The sequence below is a fragment of the Sciurus vulgaris genome, assembly GCF_902686455.1.
Source record: "Sciurus vulgaris genome assembly, chromosome: 13".
Taxonomy (NCBI): Eukaryota; Metazoa; Chordata; class Mammalia; order Rodentia; family Sciuridae; genus Sciurus; species Sciurus vulgaris.
In genome coordinates, this window is record NC_136474.1 from 59,647,800 (window position 1) to 59,663,544 (window position 15,745).

At 36.4% G+C, this 15,745-nt stretch overlaps 1 protein-coding gene across 6 annotated transcripts in view; it reads right to left on the reverse strand.

Moving 5' to 3' along the window:
• NOL4 (nucleolar protein 4) overlaps positions 1-15,745 on the reverse strand; it is a 367,452-nt gene that overhangs the window by 12,681 nt on the left and 339,026 nt on the right. For all 6 annotated transcript variants that reach the window (XM_079109334.1, XM_079109333.1, XM_079109338.1 and 3 more), the window contains one exon: positions 14,422-14,602. In XM_079109334.1, the coding sequence (XP_078965460.1) occupies positions 14,422-14,602 (181 nt within the window). The remainder of the gene's footprint in view (positions 1-14,421; positions 14,603-15,745) is intronic.

Consider the following 15,745-nt stretch of genomic DNA (forward strand, 5'->3'; position numbering starts at 1 on the left):
ATTTCTCTAATACAAAAAAAAAAATCATGTTTAAATTTAAAAAAATAAAAGCTAAGCACAATTATGTTTATGAACCTAGACAAAGACATTTTCTTGCATGTGAAGGAAAAAAGAGTCAGTGGGTTTCCATTAAGGTTATTCTTTTTTCTTTTCTTTTCTTTTCTCTTTTTTTCTTTTCTCTCCTTCCTTCCTTCCTTCCTTCCTTCCTTCCTTCCTTCCTTCCTTCCTTCCTTCCTTCCTTCCTTCCTTCCTTCCTTCCTTCCTTCCTTCCTTCCTTCCTTCCTTCCTTCCTCCTCCCCCTCCCTCCCTCCCTCCCTCCCTCCCTCCCTCCCCAGGATTAAACTCAGGGGAGCTTAACTGCTGAGCCACATCCCCAGCCTTTTGTTTTAATTTATTTACTCATTTTTTTTTGACACTGGGTCTCACTAAGTTTCTTAGGGTCTCGCTAAATTGCTGAGGCTGGCTTTGAAATGCAATCCTTCTGCCTCAGCCTCCCAAGCCACTGGGATTACAGGAGCATGCCACCAGGCTTGGCTTCTCCCTATCTCTCACCTTCATTATTAAGTGACTTAGAAAGCAAATGAACATTTTACAAGAAATGGAAGAATGCATGAGGGCAGATCATAGCTGGACAGAAGGGTGGGAAAAGAAGAGCTCTCAGAGGATTTGGAAGAATTTATTTTAAAATGTATGAAACAGACATCTGTTTTGAAGAAGCACAATGAAAATACACAATTATGGATGAACTGTGTTCATGAATATGTTTCCAGGAACAAGGTTTTTAGAAAACATAATTATCCCTATAATATTGTCTGAAAGGACAACAAAGAGATAGGAATATATTGCCAGAAATAGACATCAGAAAAAAAATACTTAAATTCACAATGGTATGCATGATACTTTTATATTAAATCAGATCACTCAAGAGGACTATATTCTGATAGGTTTTCATGACTGAAAATAATTTGTTATATTGGTGAGAACACATTTACTTTTGAAATCATTTGTTAGTTCTGAATTTGAGTGAATGGGCCACAGAGCAACACGGAGGCAAATCTTGCACTGTGTGGACTCATTCAAATGCATCTATTTCTAGCGATTGTACCTAGATGAGAGGAGGGCTTTCAGGAAAAGCATTTGTATGTCAGTTAAGAGCTACATGTCATTTAACATTTCCTTGAGCCTTGAAATCACAAAAGGGAATATTAGCATTGTAACTGTAATCATGTTTGAAACTTGAAAGTTTTAACAGGAGAGTAACAGTGAAGCCCATCTGGCGTTACTACCTTGGAGTGATTCCAGCAGACAAACCCAAGATCTCTACTGAATGTATGTGAGCAGCCTGGTGCCTATTTCTGGAAGATCCATAAGTAAGTACCTAAGCCCAGGAAAGGGGACTATAGACAATGGCTAATTCAATTTCCATATAGAAAATATTTCTGCATTCATAGAAAAGCAGAACATGCTGAGCTCCTCAGCAGAGTTCCTTTCTGAGCGGCAGAGGGCTAGTGAGACCAGTGAAATCTAATGGGTTTGTTCAAATAGATTCCCAGAGGAGGTGTCAAAGTTCAAAGGAGATTGTGGAAGGAAAACAACCCATGCCAACCATAATGAGCTCATGTCACCTAAAAAGTCCCCGAGCAGTTTACCAGCAGCCTCAACAAGGGAGATACCAGAACACTAATAGGGTCATCTTTTCATTCCTTCCTTCAGCGAGTCGGCACTGCACAGAATTCTCAAGAGGATCTTAAGAGTACATAAAGATCCATTTTACTGTGCAGAGGCGGACAGGCTTTGGGGGAGCTGCTGAGAGAAGAGCCTGATCAATGTTGAACTGTAAAACCAATTACACGCGTTGGGCAGCCCAGGGAGGACAGGAGGTCCCTCACCTCCCTTTTCCGAGTCTTTCTCTGAGATCTTCTGACCTGCAGAAACCCAGTGAAAGATAAGAGGCTCAGTGATAAACTGAAAGAGGCTTCCTTTAATTTTGCAGATAATCCATATCATTTTCCAGCAAATGATTAACATCATTTTCAATCATTACAACTTACAAATAAACATAATCTCTCTGAATCTCTGTGTAGCTCAATACATATTTGTAAGAATAAGTCATAATCGCAATCGAATTCTAGATTATGATTATTACATTTTATGTGGAAAAAACTGGAAACAGGATAAACTCAGTGTCAAAAACGTGGTCACATTTCAAAAACCTTGGGGTTTGGCTTGCTTTTCCTAATGATCAAACCATCATTTCAAATTCTGTCACAATTAAATTCTTTTAAAGTTTATTTTGTTTCTAGTTTTAAAATAATTCCAGCCTATGCCAAAGAGGTTTGGGGTAACTACTATACTTTGATTATGAACCAACTTTTCTCAGGATCCTCAAATTATTAAAAGCTATTTAAAGGCTAGGTAGTTTGAATAAAAAGCATTACTATTTAAGAATCACCATTTAAGTTTCTATAAGGTTGTCCATTGACTGTATTTATTTCATTGAGAAGTGAATGATACATACAGAACTAAATGTGAGGAACCTAGTGGAATAAATGTATAAAAGGTTTTTTGTCCTAACAAACCACCCAGAGACCAATACAACAGTGTGAATGAGCAATTTCTAATAGAAATTTCTGTGATGATGGAAATGGCCCTCTGTGTTGTTCAATACAGCAGCTGCTCACCAACTTTAGCTACTGAGCACCAGAAACAAGTCCCATCAAACTGAGGAACTGAATTTTGAATTTCATTTGTTACGAATTAATTTCACTTTCAATAACTACAGGTGACGATTGGCTATCATATTAGATAATGCAGATCTAAATAAAATCATAATTGAAAGAAAAACAAAGGTTATAAATGAGTAAGATTTAGAGTAGGAACAATGTCCTAATTAAGTCAAATTATCAAAGGAATGCATGGGGAGACATGGGCTTACTAAAAATGGCTCAACAGGTTGGACACTGGTAGAAAAATATTTAGATATAATGCTTTGATATTTTATAAACTTCTCTATGTGCTGTAGAATGTTTAACGACCCACTCAGACTTAATTGGAGCTCTATTGGGATATAATAACTACATAATCCCAATTATGTTGATTTCAATTATATCATACAATCACCTTTCTTCAAATAATGTTATCATCATACAGCTCTTCCCATTATGCAAAGGGCCTACTAATTCATGGTAGGGGATTTCTTAGCTTCTGTGACTCACTTTGAGGCGCTACTCTATAAAGTCATTATCTCCAGAATTTTATATAACAGACCTCATGCAATTTTCACTCAGCAGAAACATTCAGCTGGTCTCTTAGAGCAGGATGACAATGGTCCTCTCCCCACCTATATGCATTTCTTCCTTGCATGGGGCTATCAAGTCAGAACAATTTATGGAGAGTGCAAGATAAAGAGAAAAAGTGCACAATCCCAGGTCTCTGGGTAAGTATGGAAATCACTTCTTTCCTGAATCAGAGGCTTAAGCTGAACACATTTTAAAGCAGAATTTGTGTACTTCAAAAATACGTCTTGGAAATGTTTAAAATGAAAGAGAACAAATGTTAAGAAGATGTCATGAACTTTGAATATTCCCATATTTAATTGGATTTAATTAAGATTGTCAAAAAGGTACAATACTTTCTTGGAGAAATTTCATTCATTCATTCATGTATCTGTTTAATATGCATTGAGTATTAATTTAAACCAGTTACCTACTGACACAGGTGATAGAAAATAAAGTCACCTTGCCTGTCCTCAAACTCTTCATAGTCTTAATAGAATAGAGCATACACAGGCAGGTTAAGTCTTAAGAGACATGTGTAGGGTACCCTGTGCACACAGAATGAGAACACTTAGCCAGATCACAAGTGAAGCAATCAGAGAAGGTATCACCGGGAACATCAGAGCTGATGTGACTCAGGTCAGGAGTCGTATTTCTGTGTGAGTTAAGCCCAGAGACAGGCAATAGTGCCTGTGGGGGTGAAATATTCAGTTCCAAATAACTAAATCTTAGGTTTCTTGGGATATCTGTGTCAAGCTATCTGGTAGACAAGTGCATATAAAATCTGAAACTCAAGCCAGGCACAGTGAGGTATGCCGGTAATCTCCATGACTCAGGAGGCAGGAGTATTACAATTCTGAGGCTGGCTTCAGCAATTTAGCAAGATCCTAAAGCCATTTAGTGAGACCCTGTCTCAAAAAAAAAAAAAAAAAAAAAAAAAAAAACCAGAGGACTGGGGATGTGACTCAGTGGTTAATCGTTCCTGGGTTCAATCCCGGTACCAAATAAAACAAAACAAAACAAACTGAAACTCAGGGGAAGGCATGGGGTAAATGAGAAGATTTGGGAGTGTTGTGCATTTGAAACCATAAGAGCTAGAGAACTCTCCCTTGGGCAGTATACAGAACAAGAAAATTGAAAGGGCAGAGCTTGGGGCAATAGGGAAATCCCAGCATGGAAGAGCAGAAGAGGAGGAAAAAATCACCAACTAAATGGCAAAAACATTTTTAGTTTGGCAATTAGTGGAATCACCAATAAACTTAGCCAGATCAATTCCAGCAAAATGATGGGGAGAAACTGGTTATAACGGATTGAAGAGTGAACAGGAGGTAAGAAGTGATAACAGTGAATGAATAGAAGTTCCTTTGGAAATTTCAGAAGAGAAACGATGTTTCAGAATGTGGGTCCCTGGCCCAGTTCACCGACATAGCCCATCATACCACTGTGAAGTAGCTCTACTATGCTAGCCAGTCCTGTGGCCAAGCTTCCTTACATTCCTAATTATAGACGTTGATCAGAAAAACTTGGAAGCCAACAGTCCTGAATGTTAGTGAAGAGCAAGGAAGAGAATGAATGCAAAGGTTCTGGCAAACTAGAAATTGCCATACAAATGTCAGTTATTATGGTCATTATTACTACAATTTGGTCTTGTTGGATTTGGGTCAGTATATGAGCCCAGTTTATATCAGAGTTGAAAAACAAATTGAAAAGTCTGCCCCATGGAGTTTGTGGAGAGGAAACATCAGTAGTTAAATTATGCATTATGCATGTAATTTAGACTTAAGAGATCCAATAGAAAACTGCAGTGAGCCACAATTGCCCTCTTTAGACAGCTCAATGTGAACTTCCTGGTAGAAAGAAAGCATTCCCTCGTTCTATGTAAATGAATGGGATAATAGGAGGATTGGCTGCTTGCTTGCTTCTCATTTCAGTTGGATAATTTGAATAAATTCTTTATACAAATTGTAACTGCTGTCATTTTGATAATAATCCAACTTGAAAATTTGGATTGTTGGGTGCAGACCCTTGCCAAGTCTAAACAAATGGAGGTTGGCTAATTAAGAATTTGAAGGGCGCTCTGGCACCACTAGTAGTTAGAATCTTTCCTTGCTATGAAGTCTCCAACATGGGCCAGCTTTTCTTATTGCTATTATATTCAAAATTAAGCAGAAATAAAACTCTATAAATGCCATAGACTACAAAGTAATGAAAGAACTGGAGTCTTCCTCTTGTACCCACAGAATTCCCAAATTTAGTTTAATTTTTCTTCTTCCCTCTGAGTCCTGTTTTTCACAATATAATCCCTTCACCCCTGCCCCCCAAAATAAACAAATAATTGACTCTGTACCTTTTAACTTTTGGAACAAGTTCTATTTAAAAATATTCATTTATAGGCCGATATGATTGAGCACTTACTGTAAGTCTGGTCTTACTCAGGGGATGTAACTGAACAAGACAAAGTTTCTGCTTTCGAGGAGCGCATATCTATTTAGGGAAAAATGTTTAAAAACATGTCACAATTCAAGGAGATACATGCCGGAAGAAAGGCATCCGTGATGGAGTGATTAATCTTCCAAAGACTGGAAAGATAGTGCAGTAGAACAAGGATTCACAGAGGAGATCACATTTAAATAGAATATTTTGACATTTAAACAAGAGAAAGAAGAATACTGTCTCTCTCTTTTTAATTTGTATGTTTCTTGAGGTCACAGATTCTGCCTTATTCAACTTTGTTTTTCTTAAGACTACAGTGATTGGAACATAGGAACCCATAATACTTGCCAAGTTAAATCCAAATGATGTTAAGCTCTCCTTTTTCTTCTGTCTTCACTGTCTTCTTGAACATAGCACAGTTTGCATGCCTCATGTCACTGTTATAACATTAGCTTAAAAGGTTCTAGAAACATAATTTTCCCTTCAGTCTTTGTTCTATCTTATGCTTCCCAACTTCTCCAGGTAATGGTTTTGATTCTGATTGTCTTCATCAGCTTTATAAATTGAAATAAATAATTAATTTAAGTTGCTGCTCCATTCCACACTTTGAAGATGTACAAATCCTAATATCAAGACTTCTCAAACATAGATGAGATATGATGCTGGCATCTAATATAATGCTTATCTTCTGTCATGTCCTTTTTAGCTTTCAAGATTTATGCATATGTATGTAGTTTCTTTATCCACAGCTCCAGATCTGTTTCAGGGGGACTGCCTCTTTTAATGTCTTAAAGATGAAGAGATAATAGTTAATACCATTTTTTAAATCAGAATATTTGGGGGCCTCAGAATTAATGATGCAAGTCCCCAAATAAAGGAAATAGCAAGCCTAATTGATCAAGCTGGCTTTCCATGATTGAAGCTAAACACAACAAAACTAGCTGTGGACAATATCTGTGTTACAGGTAGTATGAATTCTTGGAGAATGAAAAGGTATTTAGAAATCACTTCAGAAGAGAGTATTATCGCATCCCCTGTCACCATTACCATGGCTAGAGTCCTTCTGCAAATGTGGCCTCCAGCAGTTCTCTTTGGTTTAAGTCTAAACCTGCTATTGGCCAAGACAACTGTTTTACCATTTTGTTGTTATTTTGTTGCTTTCACTCTGTTACACCCCACCTAAAAGCATTGCTCAAAAAAGTCACTTCGTTTTTAATTTGCTACATTATCATACTGGTTAGCCTACTTCTGTTTTTCTCAGCAGTTCCAAGCATTCTTTTGTTGTGTCCTTACAAGATCTTTATCTCATCATATGAAAGTCAAAGGATATATGAACAAGACACCCTTAGAATTAACATCTTTGACTTTCAGCAATGTTCTACCTTTCTGAGCCTGTTTCTATATAGCCTTTAAAAATTAAAGAGATTGCTGTCAACGGATTTCTCAAGCCTTTTAGACTCAATCATTCTATGACAGTGAGGTATCTGTTTTGGAGGGAAAGATTTCCATACAAGATGGACCTCAACATAGTATTGAAATATTTATATTCAAATGTTAAATTTATCAAACTTATTTTCTAGCCACTTACATAGCTACGTACTTGGAATCTATATCAGATTTTGTATGTAGGATTTGTTTTATTTTTTTATTTTTTGGCAGTGCTGGGGATTGAACCAGGACTTCATGAATGCTAGGCAAGCTCCCTATAGCTGAGCTATGCCCCCACCCCCAGACCCTCATGTGTGGTTTTGGAACATCACCAAACAATATGACTGAGGAATGAATACCGAGGTGGTAAGATTGTGTGTGTGTGCATGCATGTATGTACTGTGATATATACATCATGTATGTATGTACTGTGATATATACATCACAGAATAAATTCAGGATACTGTGAGTGTATGACTATACCTGATCATTGTTCATTAAATCCCGGATTTGACAAACAAAAAATAAATAATGAATTAGAGGGAAAAGAGGGTCAAAGAAATTTCAGGTAGGTGGACCTCAGGCAGAAAGGGCTAGATCATGTCATACCTAAGAATAAGATGGATTTTAAATGGTGAAGTGATCAGATAGATTTTCTTTTTCTTTTTTGCTACACTGGGGATTAAACGCAGGGGTGTTCTACCTCTGAGTTATAGCCCCAGTCTTTTTATTTTTATTTTTTTATTTTGAGACAAGATCTAGCTAGATTGCCCAGGCTGATCTTGAAATTGGAATCCTCCTGCCTCAGCCCCCCAAGTAGCTGGGATTACAGGTGTACACCACTAATCCTGGTAAGGTTTTCCTTTTCTTAAAGATTAATTTGATTTCTTTGTGGAGAATGAATTGAAAGGCAAGAAAGACATTGGGAGACCTGCTTATTAGTAATCTATAACAGTTTTCTTCCTCTTAATTTTCACCATGATTGGCAGCTGCCCCAAAGCACTTCCTCTCTTCTCAAGAAATCTTTCAAAATATTCTCACTGTATCTTCATCTTTCTCCTTCTTTGTACATGTTGTCTTTCTCCCCAGCAGTAGCTGTCTGGGTTTTCTTCATGAAAAACCCATGCTTCTCTCTGACTTGCTAAATTTAAATTAAAGAAGCAAAGTGGGCATGAAATTGTGAAGCCTCAAGTCTCAGAAGAGTCTCATGCTTGGTTGAATTCTCTGTTGTCAATGTCTGGAAATTCTTCATTTTAAATAAGAAGCTCCATATTTTCATTTTTCAGTGGGCCCCCCAAATTTCTTAGCCATCAATGGAGCAAAGATTTTGGTTGTGTAAGAGTAGAGTGAGCAACACTCACTTCATTCTAGACTTGTGTCATGTAATGATCCCACTGGGCGTGTCAGTGAGGGTGTGTCTAGGAATGATTGGCATGTGGCATAGGGATCTGAAGTGGAGACCCTCCCTAAGCATGGGCAGCACAGTCCAACAGGATGGTGGCTTGGATGGAAAAAAAGTTGGAAGAACAAGGAAGCAGTGGCAGATGTCAGCTCCGTTCATCTTGAATTATTTCTCCATTGCTGCTCCAATCGCCTAAGGACATCAGAGTTCCACTCCTTCACTCTTACAAAGTAGACTCTGTCAGTGATTCTCCAGGGAGTTTCCAGATGCCTTCAGTATGGGATTGGAGTAGCATCATTGATCCCTCTTGTTTGAGGCTCCAGCATCTTGGGCTATGCAGTTACTGAATCTTCTAGCTCTTCAGTTTGCAGATGGTCATTGTGGACTACCCAGATTCTGGTTTTATAAGACAATTTAATAAATCCCCTTTTTATAGTCATACCTCCTATTGGTTCTGTTCCTGTAGAGAACCCTGACTAATACACATCACCTACATGTTCAAAACTTTGTCTACTTTTTTTTTCAGCAGCACCAACATAATCCAAGTTACTATTACCTTTTCTGTTTTTTGGTTTTTGTTTTTGGTATTATAGAGTTAATATACAAATAACTAAAATTGGGCAAAATAGACTTTAAAACAAAAAGCATCTATCAGACATAAAGAGGGATTTTTACAGGCAAAAATAGACAATTTAACAATAGTAATTGGAGATTTCAATCAATATCTTTCAATAATGATTATAAAAATAGGCAGAAGATCAACAAGAATATAAACATTTTGAACAACACTATAGACAAACTAGACCTATTACATGTTTATAAGAATATACCTTCTTCTCAAGCACACATGGAGCACTCTTTAGCATATGGCATAGATGGGTAATAAAAAAAAAAAGCTTTAATAAACCTAAAAGGATTGAAGTTGTTTGTACAAAGTAGCTTGTGGAAATTAGAAACACACCATTATGTAATCACTGGGTTAAAGAAGAAATGACAACTGAAATATAACAACACTTTGAGCTGGATGAAGCCAAAAAGACCAAAATGCATGGGGTGAAGATAAAGCAGTGCTCAGAAGAAAATCAATGGCTGCTCATGTCTATACTGACAGGAGAAAGAAAGGATTTCAAATAAATAACTTGATGTTGAGCTCAAAACACTGGGAAATAACAGCAAACTGAGGGTGATGTAAACTGAATGAAGAAAATCATAAAAAATTAGAAAAGAAATAAAACAGAGAAAAATATCAACAAAACCTAAACTTTGTCCTTTGAAAGATCAGACTGACAAATTTTAGTGAGACTGATCAAGAAGAAAAGGAAGAACACTCAGATTACAGAGTCAGAAGTGAAAGAGGGAATATGTTGACCATATAGAAATGAAATTTATAAAATGCTATCATTATGAACTGAATAATTTTGTTTGATAAATTAGATAACTTAGATAGAAGGGGCAATTCCTAGAAATACTAAATCTGTCTAAACTTTCTCAAGATGAAAAGGAAAATATAAGTAGATCTGTAAAATGTAAAGAGGTCAAGTCATCAAAAACCACACTGAAAACAAAAGCCCAGACCCAGATGGTGTCTCCAACTGAAATCTATCGAAGCTTGAGAGAGTTAATATCACAACTTCACAAACTCTTCAAGTAGAAGAAGGAAGAACACTTCCCAACTCATTATAGGAGATCAGAGCTACTCTCAAACCACAAAACCAGACATAGACATCACTGGAGCAAAATATAGAGAACAGTATTTCTTATGAATGTGGACCCAAGAGACCTCAATGAAATGTTAGCAATCTTAAGCAATGTATAAAAATAACTATAAGCCTGGATCAATGGGATTTAACACAGGAATGCAAGATTTAACATACAAAAAACAATACAATGTTTGAAAGGACAATACTACCTGTTAGATGGAGAAAAAGCATTTGTCAAAACCCAGCATCCCTCATAAAAACAAAGAAACTAGGAAAAAAGGAACTTTTTCAATTAATAAAGGCACATATAAAGAATCAAAAGTAAACATCATACTTAATGGTGAAAGACTGAAGACATTCCTTGTAAAATGAGGGACAGGGTGAGGGGTTTCACCATTATTCCTCCAGCTCAATATTTACTGGAGGGTCTGGCCAAGGCAACTAGACAAGAACAAGAAATTAATGGCATCCCTTTTGGAAAGGAAGAAGTAAAAGTATTTCTATCCACCAATGATATTATTTTGTGTGCAGAAAATCCTAAATCCACTTAAAAACCAATAGAACCAATAAATGAACTCAGCAAGGTTGTGGAGTACAACATCTATGTCAATAATCATATTCCTATAAACTTGCAATAAATGATCCAAAAATAAAACTAAGGAAAACATTCCATTTACTATAGCATCAACAAAGTGAAAAACTTAGTACTAAAATTAATAAAATTGTGCAAAACTTGCACTATGAATACTGCAAGAAAGACATAGTTGAAAGATGATTTGAAAGATTGAGATAAGTGGAAAGACACCTCATGTTCAGTTTGATATTTCCTCATAATATTAAACAGAGAGACACCATATGCATCAATCAGCCATTCTACTTCTGTCTACTCAAGAAAACTGACAACCTACATATAAACTTGTACATAAATGTGTAAGTCGGCTTTATTCATGGTAACTCCAAAGTGGCAATCATTAATGAGTAGCTAAATAAAATATGCCATACCCATTGAATGGAATATTACTTTTGTCAGTAGAAAGAATGAAGTAATTGTACTTAACTACCGCAGAGATGATCCTTGAAAATATCGTGCTAAGTGGGAGAAAGCAGATACAAAAGAGCACATATTGTATGATTCATTTATATGTTGTGTCCAGAACAGGAGGGTTTATGGAGACAGAAAGTAGGTGAGTTAATTTCAATGTCTGGTTCCTTGGACCTCTTGTTAGCTCAATAGTTAAGAATGTGGCTTCTGAAGTCAGATTGTTCAAATCCTTCTTTAGAGGAGGGATTTAGGACAAGTCATTCAACCTCTCTGAGCCTCATGAACTAGAATTCAATTATGTTAGGAAGAAAAGAATTGGTGTTTGGTCATTATTTTAAAATTCAATAAATTTTAAAATTCAATAAATTCAATTTTATAATTTTTTTTTTTTTGCCCAATTTGCAGAGCATACCTCCTCACAGAACCATGTGAGAATTAATAAAGACTACACTGATGCACCATAAGGATTCAGTAAGTGGTAGCTATTGCTGTTGGCTGATAATTTAATAAAATTATTATCCAATTAATAATTTTATAAAAGAATGACTTTTAATCCAGAAGACAAAGAAAGGTATTATGCCAATAAAATCTTTAAGAAACACCCCTCCCCAAATATTGTGATTTGGTGGTTAAATTTTTACTTCTTATGTAAAACATTAAAAAAAAAGAAGTGTTAGTGTTTCTAGATTTAGAGGCTAAACGAATTCTTACTTTTTATTTGCATTTGCCTTTTCTGATCTTGGACTTGATCTTTCTGACTCATTTGCTGTCCACATAAACGGAAGACTTACAAACAGTTGAGAAGGCCTGTTAGCATTTGAAAAGTCAAATATACACCTGGAATTTAATATTCCCCAAATAAGCTTCTTTCTTCCTTAATTCTTTTGAGCTAGGAGGCAATGAGTGTAGACCAAAACTCAGGGACCTGTCTTTGGGGAGCCCATAATTTTAGACCAAAGAGCCCCGGCCTTTCAGAAGAGTAACTCCTGAAAGAACTCAGCACACATTTCCAGTGTTACAAAGGTAATAAGCAATTTCCTAGAGTAGGGACGCATTTCACACCGATACTGTTATTTCTTCCAAAATATAATAAATGCCAATCAAACCTAATTCAATTTTCAAATTCAAATAAGTCTTTGTTTTTTGGCATTTTTAGTGAGAAGAGATGGGAAATATGTTTTCAGAAAAAGTAAGAGTTCATTCTGAGTTCCATTCTGATATTACAATACAATTCCAAGGTTATGGAGTTTTTACTTAAATCTATTGATCATCTATCTATATTGACTCTGTTCTCTGCTGAAAATCCAAGCTTTCCCTGACACCAGCATAATTGCATATTTGCTTTAAACCAAAATACACAGGCCACGGTCTCAAAATAATACTATGGTTACTGGAATTAGTTTAAGGTTTTATCACTGTCTTTAATACTTGCAGAGTCAAAACATGATTTTTTAAATTCACTTGGAAAAGTTCCTTCCTGTGGGGCTACGCCAATAACTCATGAAACAGCTAAACTTCATTTGTATTGCTTTCCTTTCCATTTTCAAGGAGACTTAAAAATGGTTTCATGATTACATAAATATGTACATTGCTCCAAAGTTAAATGATCAAAATAGTGTATAAACACCAATTATATTCAGAGAATTCTAGTTTCTACCTCTACCTGTCCCTTATACTCTAATCCACTCATTCCTACCTCTCTGTAAACATCTTTAAAATTGCGATTTATACATTCATTTATACAAATCATTTTTATGAATGTTAGCACACTATAAGTAGTTATACTACTTAGAGATTGCTGCATAACATTATATTAAGTTATTTTACATTACTTTTCATAGCAACATGTTACTCTCTTATTTAGATGCACTATAATAATCAACCAGTCATCTATTGATGGACATTTTTATTGGCAATCTTTTCTTAATTTATAAATTACATTGCAATGGATAGTCTTGCATATATATCTTTTTGTACATTTACTAATGTGCCTTTGAAATAGAATCCTAATGAGATGGCTGGGTTGAATGGTAAATGCACATTTGATGTTGCTAGATGTTGTCAAATTTCACTTCAAGTTTATGCATTTCTAAAGCAATATATGAAGTACCTGTTTCCTTGCAGATTTGTCAAAAAATACTGATTGTTTTTTATCTTCTTTTTTTTTCTAGCACTGAGCATTGAACTCACAGCCTTATGAATACTAAGCACCCACTCTACCACTGAGCTATATCCTCAACCCTTTCTTGCATTTTAAACATGATTTTAGGTACATTTCTTCTTTATTTTGGAAAAGTTTCATGTATCAACTTATTAGCCATGAGTAGTTTATGTAGCTAATAATCTTCCACTTCATTATTCATCTTCTTAAAGCTTTATGTTTTTTGTCATATGAAAGGTGAGTGTGTGTGTGTGTGTGTGTGTAATATAATCAAACTCATTTCCCCTGAATTTTAAGTATACTTAGGAAAGTTTTTCTTACTAGCCAGGTATAAGAAACTCATCTGTGTATATTTTTTGTAAGATGCATGGCTTTATATTAAACATGTTAATCTCTGACTCACTTGGAAGACATCCTGCCATATAAACTCAAGGAAGTCCACCAAATTTATAAGCACGAGCAAGTGGCAGCTGGCTCCAGTGTACCAGTTGCTGCTGTGGAGCATGCCATTGACATGACAGCCATGTGTCCCCACTGTTGTTCTGTATCCACTTAGTCACACCCGTGTGTGTTGCATCATCAGTAAAGTTCCTGGTGTCTCAAATATTCCGAATCCAAGGCCTCCTTGAACATGAAGTAAACATTTCATTATTCTTGATAAATAGCACAGGATAGCATTGGGGGCAGAATGTATTACTATTTGAAAAAAATTAGACATTTCTCTATTTTATTTTATTTTGCTTTTGCATAAAACAGTGATCATTCAATTGAATAAGAGTGCTGCTACTCTCAAAAACATCAACAAAATCATGAAATATCCATGGATGGAAATAATCACTATGTCTTTTTAAATGGCTTTATTTTTACCAGATTGGCACTGACTATTGCTTATAATAATATATCCATTTTCTTCTCTCAGGTTTAAAGAATTTACCATCCTCCAAAGGACACACCCAATATAAAATATAGCAAAGACTTACCACTACTGGAAGCATCATTCAGGTTTAGCAGTCCTCCTCCTAGGCCTCTGTAACTATGGTAACTGTAGGTCCCATTTCCATTGATGTATAAGACCTCCTGTGAGCCGGGAACAGTCGACGTTGAGTAGGTAGCCTGGGCGGCCTCTGGTTTACACTGTTTGTCTGCTGAAGCAGACTCGTCCTGTAATGACAGACCACATTCCATTATTTATCAAGTCACCAGGCTTTTTCACCTTGACCGGGACTATTTAAAGGTCAGCTACATAGCTTCATTGAATAAGAAAAATACATACAGTGAATATTACGTGAGCTCATATGCAATTTCCACAATTTTGCTAAAAACTAAAAAAGGAGAGCAACGAAACTAGGTGGGCACATCAGAGATGGAACAATTAACAATTAATTTCCAACTGAACTTAAAATTACACACAGAGAGTCATTCACAATAGTCAAGAAGTGGAAGCAACCTACATGACCATTGGCAAGTGGATAGAGAAGACATGGTGTACACTTATAATGGAATATTATTCAGCCTGTAAAAAGAAGGATACCCTGTCATTTACAACAATATACATGAAACTTAGGGAAATAAGCCTGTTACAAAAAAGAAAATGTTGCATGAATCTATTTATATTATGTATCCAAGGTATTCAAATTCACAGGAACATAGAGAAGAATGGTGGTTTCCAGGTGCTGGGGGAGGGGAGGGCAGAGGGTCAGTCTGTAGGCGTAGAGTTTCAGTCATGCGGGGACAGTGCAGGGATGGTCCTGGGGCTCTGTCACACAATGGTATGTGGTTGACAATATTGTACTGTGTACTTGGAAATTCCTGAGAGGGTGAGTTTTATGTTGGAAAATAAAATTAAGCGAAAATGAGCTAGGCTTAAAAATCATTTGAAGAGAAATTATAATGAAAGGAAAACAAGCATTTAACTAAAGTTGAGTTTCTCAAAATCTTTTTCTGTAGTACTTCTTCCCTTTCTCCCTCACCTTTCTTTTTCTCTCCTTCCTTCCTCCCTTCCTCCCTTCCTCCCTTCCTCCCTTCCTCCCTTCCTCCCTTCCTTCCTTCCTTCCTTCCTTCCTTCCTTCCTCTCTTTTGCTACCAGTGATTGAACTCAGGGTCACTCAGCCACGGAGCCACATCCCCAGCCCTATTTTGTATTTTATTTAGAGACAGCATCTCACTGAGTTGCTTAGTGCCTCACTTTTGCTGAGGCTGGCTTTGAACTCATGAGCCTCCTGCCTCAGCCTCCTGAGCAGCTGGGATTACAGGTGTATACCACTGTGACCAGCTTCTCCTCCTTTCTCTATATAGTTTATGGTA